The 17,556-nt window shown below is 37.9% G+C and overlaps 1 protein-coding gene across 2 annotated transcripts in view; it reads left to right on the top strand.

Annotated features, from left to right (window-relative positions):
* Positions 1 to 17,556, top strand: part of cntn3a.2 (contactin 3a, tandem duplicate 2) — a 65,124-nt gene that overhangs the window by 12,470 nt on the left and 35,098 nt on the right. For both annotated transcript variants that reach the window (XM_008413432.2, XM_008413431.2), the window contains exons 5-12: positions 5,331 to 5,506; positions 7,838 to 7,933; positions 8,360 to 8,563; positions 9,360 to 9,462; positions 9,795 to 9,979; positions 11,496 to 11,632; positions 15,554 to 15,683; positions 16,915 to 17,065. In XM_008413432.2, the coding sequence (XP_008411654.1) occupies positions 5,331 to 5,506; positions 7,838 to 7,933; positions 8,360 to 8,563; positions 9,360 to 9,462; positions 9,795 to 9,979; positions 11,496 to 11,632; positions 15,554 to 15,683; positions 16,915 to 17,065 (1,182 nt within the window). The remainder of the gene's footprint in view (positions 1 to 5,330; positions 5,507 to 7,837; positions 7,934 to 8,359; positions 8,564 to 9,359; positions 9,463 to 9,794; positions 9,980 to 11,495; positions 11,633 to 15,553; positions 15,684 to 16,914; positions 17,066 to 17,556) is intronic.

Below are 17,556 nucleotides of genomic sequence, written 5' to 3'. Positions count from 1 at the left end.
TGCCCATTGCTATGGTTTTCACCAAAAACACAATAAACAGTTTCTAGCTTGTGACTTTTGCATGTAAAAAAAATTAGTTGATTAATAGCTTTACAATTTTTAATGAGTAAAAATCTTTGTAGTTAATTAATCTAAATTATTGCGTTAAAGTCCTGGCTCTAATTCAAATCAAATAATAAAAATAAAAATAAAAAAATCTCTCATTTTGCTGGTCGCTACCCACTCAGACTGAGTCAGCTGCAGTCATTTACTTGGTAAAAAAAAAAAAAAAGATTGTTAATTACTCAACTCTACTTTTTTGTGTGTGAAAAAGATATGTGTTCTCCCTTCTATTCATTTTCTCCTAATTAGATTGAAATGCATATAGACACTCTAGGCGGTGCTGTCATTATGGCTCTACTAACTCATATTGACTAACACACCACCAATCTGCCTCTTTTTCTCACCACCAGAGATTAGAGAGATACACGCAGCATCCTGATGATCGCCTCCTTTATTAAAACACCACGAGAACAATGCAGATTGCTAGACGCCAGTTGGCACCGAGAGCCATTGATTACAATTGTCTTCTGTGTTTAGCGTTGCATTTACTGCAGTGGGAGCTGCCGGCCACCTGAGCTGCATTGGTAGTGCCGTGCAGTGTGTGCACTCATTATTTCAGGCTTTTCACATCCCGTTCGCCTAAGACCAGGTATTTCCATGTAATGATTAAAGGTGAGATGTTTAATGTGCTGTCTCGTCAGACTGGCTGTGCAAGTGTCTGCGTGCCCCCACAACCTTTCTGGCTCAGCTCTTGAAGTGTAAATGGGCTCACATTGCTCCCCCAACCCCCTTTTTTTTCCTCTTCTTTACCTCTTTCTTTCCCTACTCTGTTACTCCCAGAGATATAAGACTTTCATTCTATGCACACAGCAGCGGCATAATAACTCAAGGGAGAGAACCGGCTCGCCTCTTTAAAAAGAATAATCTTTCTACAGCATTCTGAAAATGTGTCTGAGCTTCTTATAATCTAAGTAGGAAGGGGGACTGTAACATTCACTTGACCCGCGTTTTGTACGCTCGGGCCCGCGCCGCGGGATCATTCGGAAGACTCGACTTTTTTTCTGTACCTGGAAGGTCGGCGTGTATTCAGAAAACAAATTTATAGCAGAGTTGTTTGATTTTTTTTTTCCTGGTTGCCAGTCAATCCTGGTAGCGCAGAGCTTCAGAGGCTCTTCAGAGAAGGTCAAAAAGAGGTGAAAATCATGGCTGAGGGTCAAAAAGCTGAATTCAAGTAGTCGGACCAGACACCCACACTTATGCTACTAGTATTGCTCATAGTATAAGGAAACGCTTGGGTGTTTAGTGTGTTGCTTTTACAAGAGGACGGTTTGAAGTCGGTTATTTCAGCAGTGTAAGGTTTCTATAATGTGGCAGCATGTATATATACCTTCAGAAATTAATTTGATAGTTAGATTTAAAATATTTTTGGAAAGCCTGCCTTTATAGCTTTTATTTCTTTTATTTCCACTTCAGGAAAGCAGAATATATGAATATAGATGATGGTAAGAAACGGATGTTCTCTATGGTGAGAGAAAAATGATTGAACATCCATAAAAGGTGCCCTGTCTTTGAACCCATGTATGCTCTTTTTTTTTTTACCACAGTCAAAAGGAGATGCATAATGGCATTGTGGCTGAGAATGGAATAGAAGAATTTCTCTATTAAAATATGAAAAATTATGTAACCTGATGCTTGAGTTCTTTCAGGTGTCTCTTTTATTTAATAGCTCAAACCTACTGTGCAAATATTTACATATCACATTCCCATGCCGACATGTGACAGAAGAATGCCTGAGAGAGAAGAAGTTAAAAAGGTGTTTTTTGTTTCTTTTTTTGTTGCATCAGCTCACTGTTACCTCACACCAAGTGCTAATGTTGGAAATGATAAGTCAGAGGCGGGCTGGTGTCACTTTATGTTAATATTACGAGGAGGTGATTACAGCTAAAGTGATGATAACCTCCAAAACCGTGATCTTTGACTACCCTTAAATAGCAGGGAATGGCTTTGTGTGTGAGATACTGGAAAATTAAAATTTAATGATTTCTGTGGGAAGCAGGGGACAGTGCAGCAAGTGGTGTTGTAGCTGAATAAAAAGGTTAGAATATAGAAAACAATAGCAAGATTTTGTTTTAGTCAAAACATTTCCAAAACCGCAGAGTATTTATCTATTAGTGATTTGCAAATTTGGTTTTGCCCGTTTATGTAAAACCAGTTCACACCAAATGTCATGTCAAGGCACTTCACAAGATCAATACGTATAGATGCATATCAATAAATTAAAATACCATTGAAAAGATAATTTACTCCAGTAATTAATTTCAAACATCAAACTCATCATATATGAATGTATTGGACACAGCTTAAAATATGTTTTTCATTTGTTTTAACACGGCTAATTAAAACCCAATATTCAATTCTAATAAAATTAGATTATTACATAAGACCAACGAAAAAGGAAAAGTGTGTCCATTTACTGAACTGGGACTCCATGTGTTTATTACACCTCAGCTGGGAGGACAAAACACAGCATGAGGGGTTAAGATGGACCCACCAATTTTACGCCCCTGATGCACCCTCAGATGTAGTATTGAACCTATAACTAACCTGTCATAACAATTAGATTTTTTTTTTACAGCACTTGTTCGCTGTTTTGTCAGCCAAATAACCATAATCTAATAAAAATGATTGTTCAGTAAATAGTAAATAACAAATCCTGAAGATATTTGTTATCAGGATATTTGTTATCCTGAAGATAACAAATATCTTCAGGATTTGTTATTTACTATTTACTGAACAATAATTTTCATTAGATTATGGTTATTTGGAATAAGAACAAAGGGGGTGTTGGAATTTAATCAATAAGTTGACTTTTTAAAACTTGCAATTTGCTTTCCAAGTTAAGTGACTGACCTGGTAGGGTACAAATCCATCTCTGGGTTATTAAAAAAGGGCAGAGGGCAATTTTATCGTCAGTGTAGCTCTGAAATGGACATGTAATCCGGCATGCAGATCAGTTTTCCAGTGGGACAAAGCGCTTTGAGGCCGATAATGAGTTTGCAAACACTTGTGGCCCATCAAACAAGAACCACGGCCAATTGCTTGGTATTATTCACTGTGCTCAATCCCAGTCCTTTGGGGATCATGGGGATCTTAGCAGGCTAAAGCTTGACAGAGATGAAGAGGTACAGCAGAAAATGTTTGAGACGTTCTGCCACTTTGAACTTGTTCCCTGATTGGTGATTTAATATTTAATTATAGGCAAAGCCTGCTTACTCTTTTCAACTTAAGCAACATGTTATTAAGCTGTCTTATGATCTAACCTTCTTACTTGATGATTTTAAAAATATATATTACACGAGAAACATCAGCAGAAGAGCAACTTTGTTTGAATTGAGACTGAATTGAAATTCTGTGTATGTTAAAACAGCAAATATGAGAGAAGCGAGCAGATGTGAAGGACTGGTGCAAGCTAGAATGCTAATGTTATGCAGTGATGCTATGAAAATGCCAACTAGTATGCAACTTATCCGAGGTTATTTGGTGACTTTTAGCTTCATTCCTTTGCCAATGCTAAGTGTGAAAATCAATTAAAAAAAGGTGTGAAGGAAGAAACAGGAAATGCGTGTGTGTCATGGGGTGGTAGGATGCGGTAGGGTCGCACAGTAAGGAAGGAGTTGTGTGGTTAAAGACAAGGTTTTAGATGCAATCCCTGACTTAAGAAGATGTGTTAATGCGTTGGCAGGAAGTGATTAATGGCAAACATGATACCAATATAGTTTGATGTTCATTTAAAGATTCACTCAAGCCTATGGTGCCATGAAAATGTACCTACACGCACTGAACATTTAGATTTGAATACAACTCTAAATGTAATAGAGCCCACCATGTCTTTAATTGGGATTAGAAATGTTGAACCAAACATGAGTATAATTTGCGTTTAGTTTTACAAATAAAAAAAAAAACATCTCACTTTACTGTGATCACCCCTAAATAAAAATCCAATAGGACAAATTACCTGCAGAAGTCACCCTGTCAGAGATCATCTGTATCTCATTTATTCTCAGTGTAAATATGGCTGCTCTATATAGGCCACAGAGGTTTGATAGAGACATTAGTGGAGAAAACTAAATAACTAAATAAGGAGGACCAAAGAGCACACCAGACAGGTCAGCTATAAAATTGTTGAGAATTTTGTTGAGAACAGGGTCTGATGATAGTACAAAATCTATCATCTTGGCCTATCTGCCAACTTACCAAGACTCTCTGTCCACCTAAGCTCAGTTGCCAGACATGGAGAACAATAATACAAGATTATGTGTGTGCTGCTCTGTGGTGACAATGAGTCTGGCATGAGAGTTTGTGTAGTCGAGTGGTCATAGTCCATTGCTCCCTGTGCTGTCTTACCTGGCTTGTTGAAGTTCCTGACTGTTGTTAGCTGGTGTGGGACAGGATTCTTGCTCTGGTTCATTGTAGGGTGTCCAGCTTTGCCCCAGGGTGTCTCTCAAATAGTCACGGTTCCTGCAATGTTATTTGGCTGTGGTATCTCTGGGGTTCGAGTTTAGGAGTGGGGTAGTGAACTTGGGCAGTGCTTACTTGGGGTTTGTTATGTTGGGGTGAGTGGCCCTGGGGCTGGAAGACTTGGTCCACCTGCCAGGAACTACTGGTTCCTGTCCTGGCTAGTCTTTGGGGGTCCTTAGAATCTCAAAGAGTCTCTGCTGTTGTAGTGTAGTTAGCGATAGAATGGGGCAGTGGTCAGTTTTGGAGCCCATCTCCAAACTGGAGATGGCTGTGTGGTTAAAGACACACAGCCATCTCCATCTCCATATATTAGAGAGGTGATACCTCTCTAATATATGCAACACCATAAAACAGTAAGATATAGATATAGACCTTGTTGGCATGGAGGGACACAACCATGCAGTGCTCCTCCTGGGTAGTTTTTGAAGTTATTGACTGAAGCCGTGCTAAATATAAATGCATGCTACACTTTTAAAATTTTGATTTGTACAAATTGTCCTTCTACTTCACATGTGAAAGTTTGTGTTGGACTTTCACAAGAAATCTCAATGAAATACATTCAGGTTTGTGTGTGTAAAATGACAAAATTCAGAGCAGCCCATAAAGTATGAATTCCTTTGGCAGGGCCTGTATGTCTGCCACATAGTGAATGTCTTCTTCCACCATTCTGAGTTGTGCTTCCCATTTACGCCTTGTAACACCACCTTGGTTGCGAGAAAGAGATGGACCACGCATTTTGCCGCCGACTGATGATGTGTTTGCCCTCACAGATGGTCACTAAACGGGACTCTCATAAATCTGGGCCTGGATCATCGGCGGCGTCTGTCTGGGGGCAACCTCATTATAGGCAATCTGGACCGCTACCAGGATGTAGGGATGTATCAGTGTATGGCCTACAACACTGTAGGAGCTATACTGAGCAGGAGAGCAAGTCTACAGTTTGCCTGTAAGTCAATTAATATGTCTGGTACTTTTACTCAAAACTGCAGCAAAGCTGTGCTTAGAAAATGAAACATTTTTGGAATAAAGCAATGCAGCTGCTATGTTTCAGGATTTAATCTCTCACAGACTCTTTGGTTTCACTCTTTCCATAAACCTGTCAATGCCTTTTCTCAGTTTTCATGTCATGCATTAGATAGCTATTCATTAGGCAAGTGAGCACTCCGACTTAATCATGCTTCCTGTGCACATTTTTCATGACAAGGTGCAAATTAAGTGAAAATGTCATTAGAAGAAACAAACACAAAGTCAGCTATAACACTCTAAAGCCATTGTATACGATTTTCACAGATGCAAATGCGAGGTGCTAAAAGATGTGGCAAAGGAAAACAAAGACAGAAAGCGATTCAGAGGTTACATCATTCATTTTGGGGGAAAAAGAAATATAACCTTATTATTCTTTACAAAACTATTTTTGCAATTTTTAAATTGCCGTCGAATGATTTAGAGGTCAAACCAGAGTCTTTAAAATGTTATTCATCTTCTGTGTTGCTAACTCATAAAGGGTATAAATCAACATTTTTACATCTTTTCCTTTTCGTTTGTGCTTAGGATTATAGTTTGTTTAGTTCTAGAAATGTATGTCTCAAATTTGGGGAGAAAGAAAAGTTTCAAAGAATGAACCGGAAAAAAAGGACGGCTAAGCACGTCTCTTAGAGTTGCAGATGACTGATGATGTCACATAATATCAATGCATATAACAGGCATCCAAGACAAAACAGCAATTTGAGTGTTTCGTTCAAATGTGAGTTCATAAGAGGAAGACTTATTTGTGGTAGCTATTGGCTTTCAGTCTACATAGAAATTAAAGAGAATGTGGTTAAACAAGCTCAGTTGTGTTAAACATAGCTGCTGTGAATGGAAGCAGCTGAAAGTCACTTCCTTACACATACTTAGTCCAACTTTTATTTGTGACCATTTTAGTGTAAACTGCTGTGAACTAGCTGTTAAAACGTTACACATTACACCGTCACACCATTCAAACGCTAAATAATTAATCTAAAGTTAGTTTTCCGACAAAATGTTTATGAGCTACAGTAACATTAATATTTCCCTTTGGGATTAATAAAGTATTTTTGAATTTGAATTTAAATGTTCTTTGTCCCTAAAAATTTACTACAAATTAATGTAAATAGCACTGTTTGTTAGGAAGGTCAAAACATTGGTATACAGTCTGTCATTCATTGGCTTATACATCAAGAAAAAACAAGTCCCGGCTACCGCTTATTACTGTTGATAAGTATGCAGTCGAGTAGCTTTTGTTTTAATTTTTTTTGTTTTGTTTTTTTAATGAGACCAGGTGGCATCAGAGGATGTACTGACATAGTGGACACCAGATAAATATGGTAAAACAACAAATTTTCCTACCACAGAAATTTTACGCGGACTAAAACTCACCTTGTTCTTTGTTACGTTGTCACAGTGGCATGAGCTCTGTCCTCTTTCCTCATTGTTCCTTCTGCTTAAGATAAGATTCTAGCTGTTTCATAACTCTGGACCAAAAAGTATATTGAACAAAGACACAGTTTGTGGTTGGTGAGGAGAAATCTCATTCCCCACCTATTTACTTTAACAAAAGCCCATCTACTTTTTCTGCATAAAAGATTTCAGTCCAAGAGGGAAAATAAGAGCACTCACCGTTTTCTGTTAACAATAAGCAGTCAAAAATCAACTTAACTTGTTCCAGTCAGAAGTTTTTATAAAGAAAATAGAAAGAAAAATGTCTCTTTAAAATGATGGCATGCTGTTGCTTATGCCACTTCATACCATTAATCATATATAGATGTAGTTACCTTTATTTAATTATATTTTGTGGGGGGGGGGTTATAATAAAGGTGATTTATTTGCAAGATATTTGCTCTTTAAAGTTCAAAACCCGTTAAACTGCGACATATAAAAGGAAATTTTGGAAAAGTCTCCTCTGTTACTTTAGCTGCCTAATGTGTTCACATAATTATTCCCCAGAGAAAGGCAAAATTCACTTTCCTATTGTCAAACATTGAGGTTTGAGGCCTAATGACATTTCAGACTGCCTGAGAGCACAGTATTTGTTAAAAAATAATTGAATCCAGGTGAATACAATTTGTCTAATAATATCTCACACAGCAGAATTTAGATTAAGCAGCTTTTCTTTTCTCCGAAAGAACAGTTCTCATTTTCCATAGCAATGCATCAGTATTTTAAAGATTTCTGGTTTCACACACACTTGCGTTTTTGCCTCCTTGATAAGGAACATCTAGAATCTTGATGACTGGTTGTTTCTTTTGTCTTTCCTCAGATTTGGATCATTTCAAAGTTCACACCAGAAGCGCCGTGTCAGTCCGAGAGGGACAAGGAGTGGTGTTACTGTGTGGGACACCCACTTCATCAGGAGGTAGATACTCACAGGCAATAATTTAAAAACGCCATCATAACAAGAAGTCTCCGATTAGATGGTGCACTCAAAATTGAAAATGGGAATGCCTCCTCAGGTTATGGCATGCAGTTTTTTTTTTGTGTGTGTTTTTTTTCTTAATTAATCATAAAAAGTAAAGAACTATTTCTCAAGCCCATTTAATGGGCTTGATTAACATGTTGGTGTCTGCATTGTATTTAGTGCAATCTGTGTTGTGAATCCACAAAGAAATTAAGAAAATACAACTGCAAAAACATGGAGTCATTTCTCAGGCTTTTATCTAAATTGTAGTTCCTAATCATGTTTAAAAATGATAAAGAACACTCATCAATAATATAGTAAGATATTAAGTCATGTCTAAGAGTGTTCATCGATTGCTTGTACGCCTGTTTGTTTGTCTTTCAGACCTTACATACGCATGGGTCTTCAATGAGTATCCATACTTTGTTCAGCAAGACAATCGGCGATTTGTCTCCCAGCAGACGGGAAACCTGTACATAGCTAAGGTGGAGCCCTCTGATGTGGGGAACTACACATGTGTGGTGATGAACAGCATCACAAAAAGCAAGGTTCAGAGCTCGCCCACATCTCTGATCCTCAGGACAGACGGTAAGATGCTGCAAACGTTCATGACATTCAACAATTTTGTTTTGTTGTTTTTTTTTCTTATTGATGTCTCTTTTGTCACCAGATTATCAAAGAACTCTTTTTGTTGTCCATCTCTGCATTTAAGTCCCTAAGAACCAGAAGCTTGTCGTACGCAGTTGGTTTTCGACAAAAAGATTCCTCGAATCTCCCCCCGTGCTGACTTGGCCTCATAATTTGCGTTCCCCTTTAAAGACGTTCCTCCTGCTTTCACATGAATTTTCAGGATTGTTCTGTTCCCTGATATGGTTTCATAGAAAGAGTGAATAAAGATTGCCTCAGATGAATTAAACATGAGTCATACGTCACTGGACCATTACATTGAGTGTTCTGGTGGCTCAACCAGTTAGTTTCCACTCAGTGTACTGTACATGTAGCTGCATAAATTTAAATCCTATTGCATCACTGTCTGATCCCCATCTCCTGCGCCTTTCCCTGAATAATGATATAAACAATAAAACTGCCCACTCAAGCTTTGAAATAATAGATAAGAAGCTGCTGACTGAAAAAAAACAAGACATTAATTCCCCCCCCCACCTCCCTCGCTGCGTTTTGAATTATTCCTCGCTGGCTCTGCACAACACCCAGTGACTGTACATTTAAGTGATGCACTGCTAAGAGTGTGCTCATTAGAGAATGTTTGTTCATTTTGTCTTTTATTTGTCCTTAGTGCCATTGCTCGAACCCCTGTGCCAGTAGTATTGTAGGTAAGCCATAAATAATAGAAGACTGAGCAGGTTCTTGTGCTTGCTCCTTTCAGGAGTGATGGGCGAATACGAGCCAAAAATAGAAGTTAATTTTCCAGACAATGTACCTTCTTCGAAAGGATCAACAGTTACTCTGGAGTGCTTCGCCCTTGGGAAGTAAGTCGAATTCCTCGAAGAGTGTTTTCACGTTTCCTTTGCCCATCATTCCAGACGACAAACCTTCAGGTTTAAAAAAATATATAAATAAATAAAAACATCCTCTGGTAATTATATTTCTCAGTGTGTGGAGAGGGGGAAAAAAAGTCATGATTGGTTTTAAAACTCATGCTGAAAAGCTTTTTTTTTTTTTTTCATGGTTGGATTGGGCTTAATCTGAACCATTCATCCACAAAAATACACAGAGGACGCTTTTATAGTCCATCAAATGCTTCATTATCGCTGGATTGTTACAACCCGAGCTAAGGTTTGCCTACTTTTTTCTGTTGCAGCCCCGTTCCAGAAATCACCTGGAGGAGGGCTAACGGAGTCCCATTTCCCAGCAAAGTCAAAATGAAGTATTCAAATGCAGTGCTGGAGATCCCGAGTTTCCAACAGGACGATACAGGAGGGTACGAGTGTGTGGCGGAGAACAAAATGGGAAGAAACACAGCTACCGGTCGGCTGGCTTTTTACGGTATGTGATTTTTCCAAGAAACACATCTGTTACCATCAGTAAGGCTACATATTTGCACAAATATTTAATTCATGTATTCATGTAGTTTTTGCATGCAGAAGTTTGTATGTAATATGAACAGAATCTGAAGTTTCACAATGAAACTTCAGCAAAAGCCTCAAAAAGGACCTGAAAAACATCATTCTAAAGTTCAACTATGGAATCTCAGCTCTTCAGCTAAAAAAAAAGAGTAAATATCAACAAAGAAATGCCAGATGCTGGTCTCAAAAGAACCCAAAGTCTCAACATAACCTTTGAAATATTCAGAAATTTTGAAGAGAGGTTTTATTCAAAACCCATTTTAAACTACAAAAAAGTCCTGATCATCGAAAACATGTTTCACAAAGTTTAGTTATTGTGTTTAATTTATTGACATCCTTGTAAAGCAACATGCATGAGAAATTAGATTATGAATCATTTTCATATTTAAACAAAACATTTGTTCTCCTACTGTACGTAATTCTTTGGGGGAGTTTTGTGGTGACATCTTTTGTTTAAATCATTTACCTCTACATGGGAGCTTTTTTTTTTTTTTGCATGTACATTTTTTAAGAGCTGGTATAATAAATATTTACAAGTTTGGCGGTTAGCTCTGCTGCCTTGTAGCAAGATGGTCTTTCTGGTTATAGTCTTGGATGTGTGGCTTTTCTGTTTAAGTTTGCATGCTCCGGCTTGAGATTTTCAGTTTTTTGTTTTTTTTCTAGAGCTGGAAAACAACTGAAAAAGTTTCAAAATGTTTACCCTTTTACACTTTCACCTTAAAATATAGTAGCATGAGAAACATGGGAATTCTATTGTTGTTAGAGTGTAATTAGAGATTAAACAAAAAATAAATAAAGATGCCTGCTTGGTTTTAATATTTTTATTATTTTATGGCGATGCGATTGTTCTATTTAAAATTTGCCCCCTTGGCTCATTCCGGCTGCTGCGTTTTTCTCTGAATTCATTACAGAAGCTAAAATGACACCTGTGACATTGGAACTGACAGCATGCTTGGCGCCTGCAAAGGAGCTGTGCTTATTATGAGCGCTGCATTCTTCCCATAAAAAAAAAGGAAAAAATAAAAAAACAACAGAAAAAAATCTGAAAAGTTGTGCATATGTAATGCTGGAAGTTATGTGCAGGGGTGATGGGTTTTTCTACACACACTTAAGGTGACAGGTCGGGGTGGGTGGCGATGTCATGTGCACTCTACCAGTGGCGAGAAGTTTTCCGCTTTGTGGTTCAGTGTTTAATGGTAATCTTGTGTTGCCACAGGCTCGTGAAACATTTGAGTGATGAAATATGCAATCGTTTCTCTCTCCTCCCCCCACCCCCTTAAGGACAAGCCCATCCTGTTTGAGCTGCCAATCTGTGCTTCCTTTGAACTATTTGGGAAGCGGCATACTTAATGGGCCCGGTGCCGCTTCCTTAAAAAGAGCCCTCCTCTGGGTTTCTTGTGAGATATTTCATAAGAGGGGTATTTCTGTGTCCTCAGCCAAGCCTCAGTGGATCCAGACCATGAAGGACACGGCAATGGCCATAGAGGAGAGACTGCACTGGGAGTGCCGTGCCAACGGAAAGCCCAAACCCTCCTACGCTTGGCTGAAGAATGGCCAGCAGCTCCTCTCAGAGGTAAATCACCGCCGTCTAAAAGCGTTTCCGTTTTAAATACTTAATCTGCAGCCGTGGCTCAGCAATTTTATTCAGAGAAGCGCGGCGTGAGAGCTTGTTGTCGGTTTTTCCGGCGTGTTGGATGAGAGTGTAAACATCTCGCAAAGGTGTGCCAGCGATGAGACTTGGATTTCGCCGGGGCTGGTTCAGCGTCACCTTGGCAGATTACAGCGTCTTAGAGAGCGGATCAGTCGAGTTCCCAAGAGATTGCGCCATTTCATTTGAATGGAGTCGAGAGTTGTTTTTCATTATTCATGGTGCATGTTTAAGCTCCTTGAGATTTAGGGACAATGGGCTTAATCTACTGTGAAATATACTATATGGACTGCACACCTCAGTCCAAACCACAAGAGACATGCACGCACGTCTGGCATATTCTCAGCTCAGTTGTTTTAAACTTGGCTGATTTTAAATGGCTGCTGAAAAGTATTTTTTTTTCCTTTTGTTTTATGACCCTTAATAAAGCTCACAGCGAGACACACTGAATTACACAGCAAATATAATTAGTTTTTAAATCATTATTAAAGAGGCATTCTTAAATGTCACTCTATATTTTCTTGGCATCTTAATATCTCACAGGAAAAGAGAATCTGCAGCGCCTTGCAGAAGTATTTATACCAACTTTTAATATCTTGCAAGCACAAACTTCATTGTATTTTACTGGGATTTCACGTGATTTACAAACACAATGTTGTGCATGCTAATGGAAGGAAATGAAATTAAACTTTAGAATTGTGATGTGCATCGCACCTCTTTGTATGGTGTACGGTCCATGTACCATTTGTTCTGTTGCTCTTTAGTATAATTTGGTCATTTGCGCTTCCTTTTAAAAAAAGGTATTAAAAAAAACTATAAATCTATAAAAAGGTGTTTATTCGATTTTGTTTGAAATAGTTTCTCCTTGTCAGTGTCAAAAAGGATGAGCAAAATCTTTAAATGAAATTATTTTAGATTTTGGATTTTAAAAAATGAAAATGACTTAAAAACAGAAGTATGACTTGATATTACAGAAATTAATGTCTCTCATTATTCCAGCATAGTAATTTAGCAGTATTTTTTATATTGATTTGGATTTAAATTGCATACTTTGTCTTTATTTTGCCTCATCATCATTTGACTTTGAAATTATTCTTTTCATCTATGGTTTAGTTATCACATAACTGACTGAATGCCCACACATTTAGAAGTTCAACCAATGCCATTTTATGAGCGTGACATTATTTCTATATACTAGTAACTGCAGTTTTTGGTCATTTGTATGTAAAATATTCACATTCAGCTGCCTAAAAATAGTCTTATTTTTAGGTTCCACTCAATATTAAAACTGGCCCTGCAATGTTGGAGCATTGTGTAGCCTTTTCAGCATCAGCATCTTAGAAAAGCCATATTTCTGTGCGCATTGAGACTCAAGACCTCAAGACCCGGGAGCCAAATTTGGCCCACTGTAGCTTTTTATGTGACTCTCTATATTCCAAATTACATCAATATTTCCCTCCAGTTTTTCACAAAGCTGCAAAACTCATGCTAAATTCATACAAAATCTTTTTTTTTTTTTCAGATTTTACAGACAAATTTTCTCAAAATTGGCCAAAAACATTGTGTTTAAGTGACTGCTTCCTCAGCCCTACTTGATGTCAAGTTGTAGTCTGTGACCGATACGGCGATTATTAAAATGTCACATTTAGCATCATACATAAGCACAAATAAAGCAAAAATTACTTATAAATATTTATAAATTAGCAACACAAAATCTATGATTTTGATTGCAGAAGAAAACACAAAAACAATCGCAAAATCCTGGATAGACGTTCAATATTATTTCATTTTAAGAAACACTTATTGAAGATCAACAGCTATTTACTGATATGTTAACAATTTAATGGGTCCTGTCAATACATTGTGGCACAGCCGGCCCTTTAAGAACATTCAGATTTTTGATATGACCCAAAATGAAAATGAGTTTCACACCCCTGCTCTAACTTTTGTAAAAATGCTAATTTTGCAAAAAAAAAAAAATCTGATAAAATATATTAAGATGGAACACTTAATGAGCGTAAATACTTTAGCAAAAAACTATGCATTCAATTTCAAATGCACAGCATGTGATACTGGGAAACATGCAACATGTGTTTATCTCTCTCACTCATAGCTGTTGGTTTAAGGATCCATGGCAACAGCAGCAGCGTTGAGATTTCCAAGTAATTCCTACAAGCCCGGTGCACCTTTCATTTGGAAGCGTCGTCCAGCGTTCTTGGCAGAAATACTTCAGCTGAACCAGATGGGATGGGGAGTTGTGGTGCCGAGTCGTGTTCAGGTCTCTCCAGAGCTCTTGGTTCAGATCCGTTTCTCACTGGGTGATCCCAGAATAGTTCTAGATCTTTTCTGAAGCGCCGTTTTGTGTCATCTTACTCCAACTTCAGTTGGCTTGTTCAAATGTAAACCGCAGAGCATAAGCGCTCTGCCCTTTTACCCTGACTTGTTTCCCACTTCCTCTTGCCGAGATATGTTCCCAGAAGATGCTGCTTTCTTTACTATGGTTAGTGATGGTACTGATAAAATGATGCTCAGTGATTTCTTTTGCTGAAAGTATTAAAAAAAAAACAAGCTTAGTCCAATCTTTGTTACATCAGTCAGAGGATTTGGCTTCACCTGGTCTGAGACTCTGTAGGCTGTCTTGTTTCTTTCAGTAAGTAATGGCTTCTGTCTGTCACTCTACGATAAAGCCCTTATTGACCGATTGCTGCTCTGATTGTTCTCTCATCTCTACAAAGAAACTGGTGTGATTCACACTGACCAAAGGCTTGTTGGTTAGCTGCTGATCCAGACCCTTTATTCCTGTGTATTACACTGCTCTGGCCCTCCAAAACAAAATTATCTTTTTCTTCCACAGATCTGTGCCCCAGAAACAATCTTATTTCACCTTCTGAAACTTCTCTTCTGTCTCATATATACTAGCATTTATGAGACTCTATCCTGTCCTATTACACTGGTTTACTAAAAAACATTAAAACATAGGATTTCATGTCATAATTCTGTCAGCACTGAACAATGAATCTTGTCTTTTTTTTAAATTCAGTTTTATTATGTTGTAAAACTTAATAACATGGAAATGTAAAACTGATTGTGGATTTGTTGTATTTTTAAAAGGAATAAAGTAGCTTAAGCAAGCATAGCCAATGCTAGATAAATATGTAGATTATACATATGTTTATAAAATGTAGAGAGTTTGTGCTGATTAGTTACTACGGGTAACTATGAGGCACATTTCTTGTTGCTGACGTAAAGTTTTGAATCTGCCCACATTTTTTCTCCACATCACACTATAATTGGTTGGGCTGTTTGCTCAAGTAGCCAAGCTGCTCTGTAGTTTTAAAACAGGGTTCACAAGGTGACTAACTAGTATAACAAAAACTGTACACGAAACAGTAAGTGTACTGTGGATTTTTTTTTCACCATCCTGAAATTTAGACAAGTTAAAGGTTGACTTTGTCCAAATTGTCTAGCATGAGATGATGTAATTACAATAATAGATCAAATTATCTTTATGATTTTTAAAGATCTTTTCCAGGGTTCCTAATAAATTTAAAGAGAGCTGTATGTCTCATGATTTGTATGCTGTATGTACACAGGACAAGCGATGAAATGGTAAAACTCGATCTCTCCTTTTTTTAAAATAAACTAAGCGTGCTTTTATTAAGAACGATGTACACACAGAACCTTGAAGGAATAAAAACCACACTATCTTGATTTAATCTGCAAGCGGTGGCAATGTTTTCGGAAATCTGCTGTTTACCAACATTTATCAGAGTGTGACATGCAAAAGCAAAAAGCTACCTTTAACTCTCAAGCAATAATTGCTTTCTTTCATCCCTGTCTTCACAGGACAGGATCCACGTGGAGGATGGGGTCCTTACGGTGTCGCCGCTCACGCTATCTGATGCTGGCATGTACCAGTGTGTGGCTGAGAACAAACACGGCGTCATATATTTTGCAGCCGAACTAATGGTTTTAGGTAGGATGGCATTTATCTCCTAAATCCCCAAATCATTGTTACCAAAAGAATCTAAAGGTCATCTTACTGTCTTTCTTAAAGGTTGTCTGGCTTAGTGGGTAGATGGGGTCAAGTGAGGATGATTTTGTGTTGTCAAACGCATTTAGATTTCTTCTTTTTTTTCTGACTGTCTTTCTAGTGCCTTACAAAATGATTCCTCCCGCTTTAATTGTTTTTATATTTTTTCATATGTTGTCACATTACAACCATAAACCTTTATAGAGATTTTATGTGCTTGACCAACACAAAGTAAAGCATTATCGTGAAGTGGTTGTTGATGCAATACCTTCAGAAGTCACCGAAATAGTAAATAGAGTAGTGAGAAGTTGCTATGGTGATTCAGAAGGAGCTCATCTGTTGACAGGACAACTATAAGTTGTTGGCTTCTCAGATCTGACCTCAATTGAAGAAACAAAACAAAAAGAAACAAAAAGTCAATGTTGGACTATGTCACGCATTATTTTGCCTACAAAACTCTTATTTGTTGAAGAACTAACTGTGCATGTCACCCTAAAACATGGCAGTGATAGCTTCATGCTGTGGGAATACTTTTGTTTATAACATAGATGGGAAACCTGCTTCCTGCCAAAGGAAGAATAACCAGAATTAAACACCGAACAGTCTTGTAGGAAAACATCTTAGAGGTAGCAAAAGACATTTTGCTACCTCTAAGACAGGAGAACAACTCTAAAATCTTCCACGACTGGAGAGTTGCTATTTATGGACCCTTTGTGTAACGTTTGTCTGCGATTAATGTGTTATTTAGACAAATTGACAAATTTTCAGCCTTAATTTGTTAAAATCTGTTAAAGAAATTGAATAAATACCCTAAATACCTGAAAAAATGCAATGGGTGCGAATACTTTTGCGTACATTTATGTGACCGGGATAAACAACAAACTTCCATCATTTACAAAGTTCAATTTTTACACAGAATTGGTTTGTAATTTTTGATGCATTGCTTTAACTGATGCCTTTATTCAATGCAACCCAAGCAAGAGAAAATAAAACTCACAGCATTGTTACTCTCCGTATCCATTCCATTCTCATTACAAATAATTAAAGCATCTGTCTCCATCTCTTCAACATTTATTGATTTTCACAGATTGAATTACAGTGCTTCAAATGCCTTGTGAGATCTCCTGCAGTCTTGTGCTAAAAGACAGTTTGCTTTCACCCCCACCACCATCAGCTTCTCCTCCGGACTTCACGGGGAACGTCCTCAGAGCTTTGCTCAAAGCCAAAGCCGGAACAACGGTGACGTTGGACTGCAAGCCCCAGGCCTACCCGACAGCAAGCATTTTATGGAAGAAGGGGAACCTGCCTATCCACACCAACGACAGGTAATCACAGCAACTAGTTAGCAGTCGTCCATGGGTATGTAATTAGGACATCGCTGGCATTTATTCCCACGCTCTGCTCTCTTGATCTGATCAATAGTGACTCCAGATACAAACAGCGATTAACTATAAGATCCTCATGTATAGTGTGGAGCACAGGAAAAAAATTAAATCAGTGTTTATGCATTGATTAAATGTTGATTGAGCAAGTTCCAGCTGAAGGAAGGCATTTGCATACAGTATTTAAAGACGCCTAACTTTTTCCCCTCCTTTTCTGACCTTAGATCAAACTTTCCTCCCTACCAGAACTTTAAGTTGCTTAAAAGAAGTTTGACTTTGTATCATAACCATATTTTAAAATTGGCCTCTGTCTCTTTAAGAACAATAATCCTCCGTCATCCATTTATGTTGTTTATAAAAATTATTAGGAGTGTTATAGTTTGTATAATAAGCTCAGCAGATGCCTAGTTCCACCAGGTGTTTGTTAAGTGCTG

This window comes from Poecilia reticulata, linkage group LG7 (genome assembly GCF_000633615.1).
Source record: "Poecilia reticulata strain Guanapo linkage group LG7, Guppy_female_1.0+MT, whole genome shotgun sequence".
NCBI classification, from domain to species: Eukaryota; Metazoa; Chordata; class Actinopteri; order Cyprinodontiformes; family Poeciliidae; genus Poecilia; species Poecilia reticulata.
This window is presented reverse-complemented; position numbering and strand designations above follow the sequence as displayed.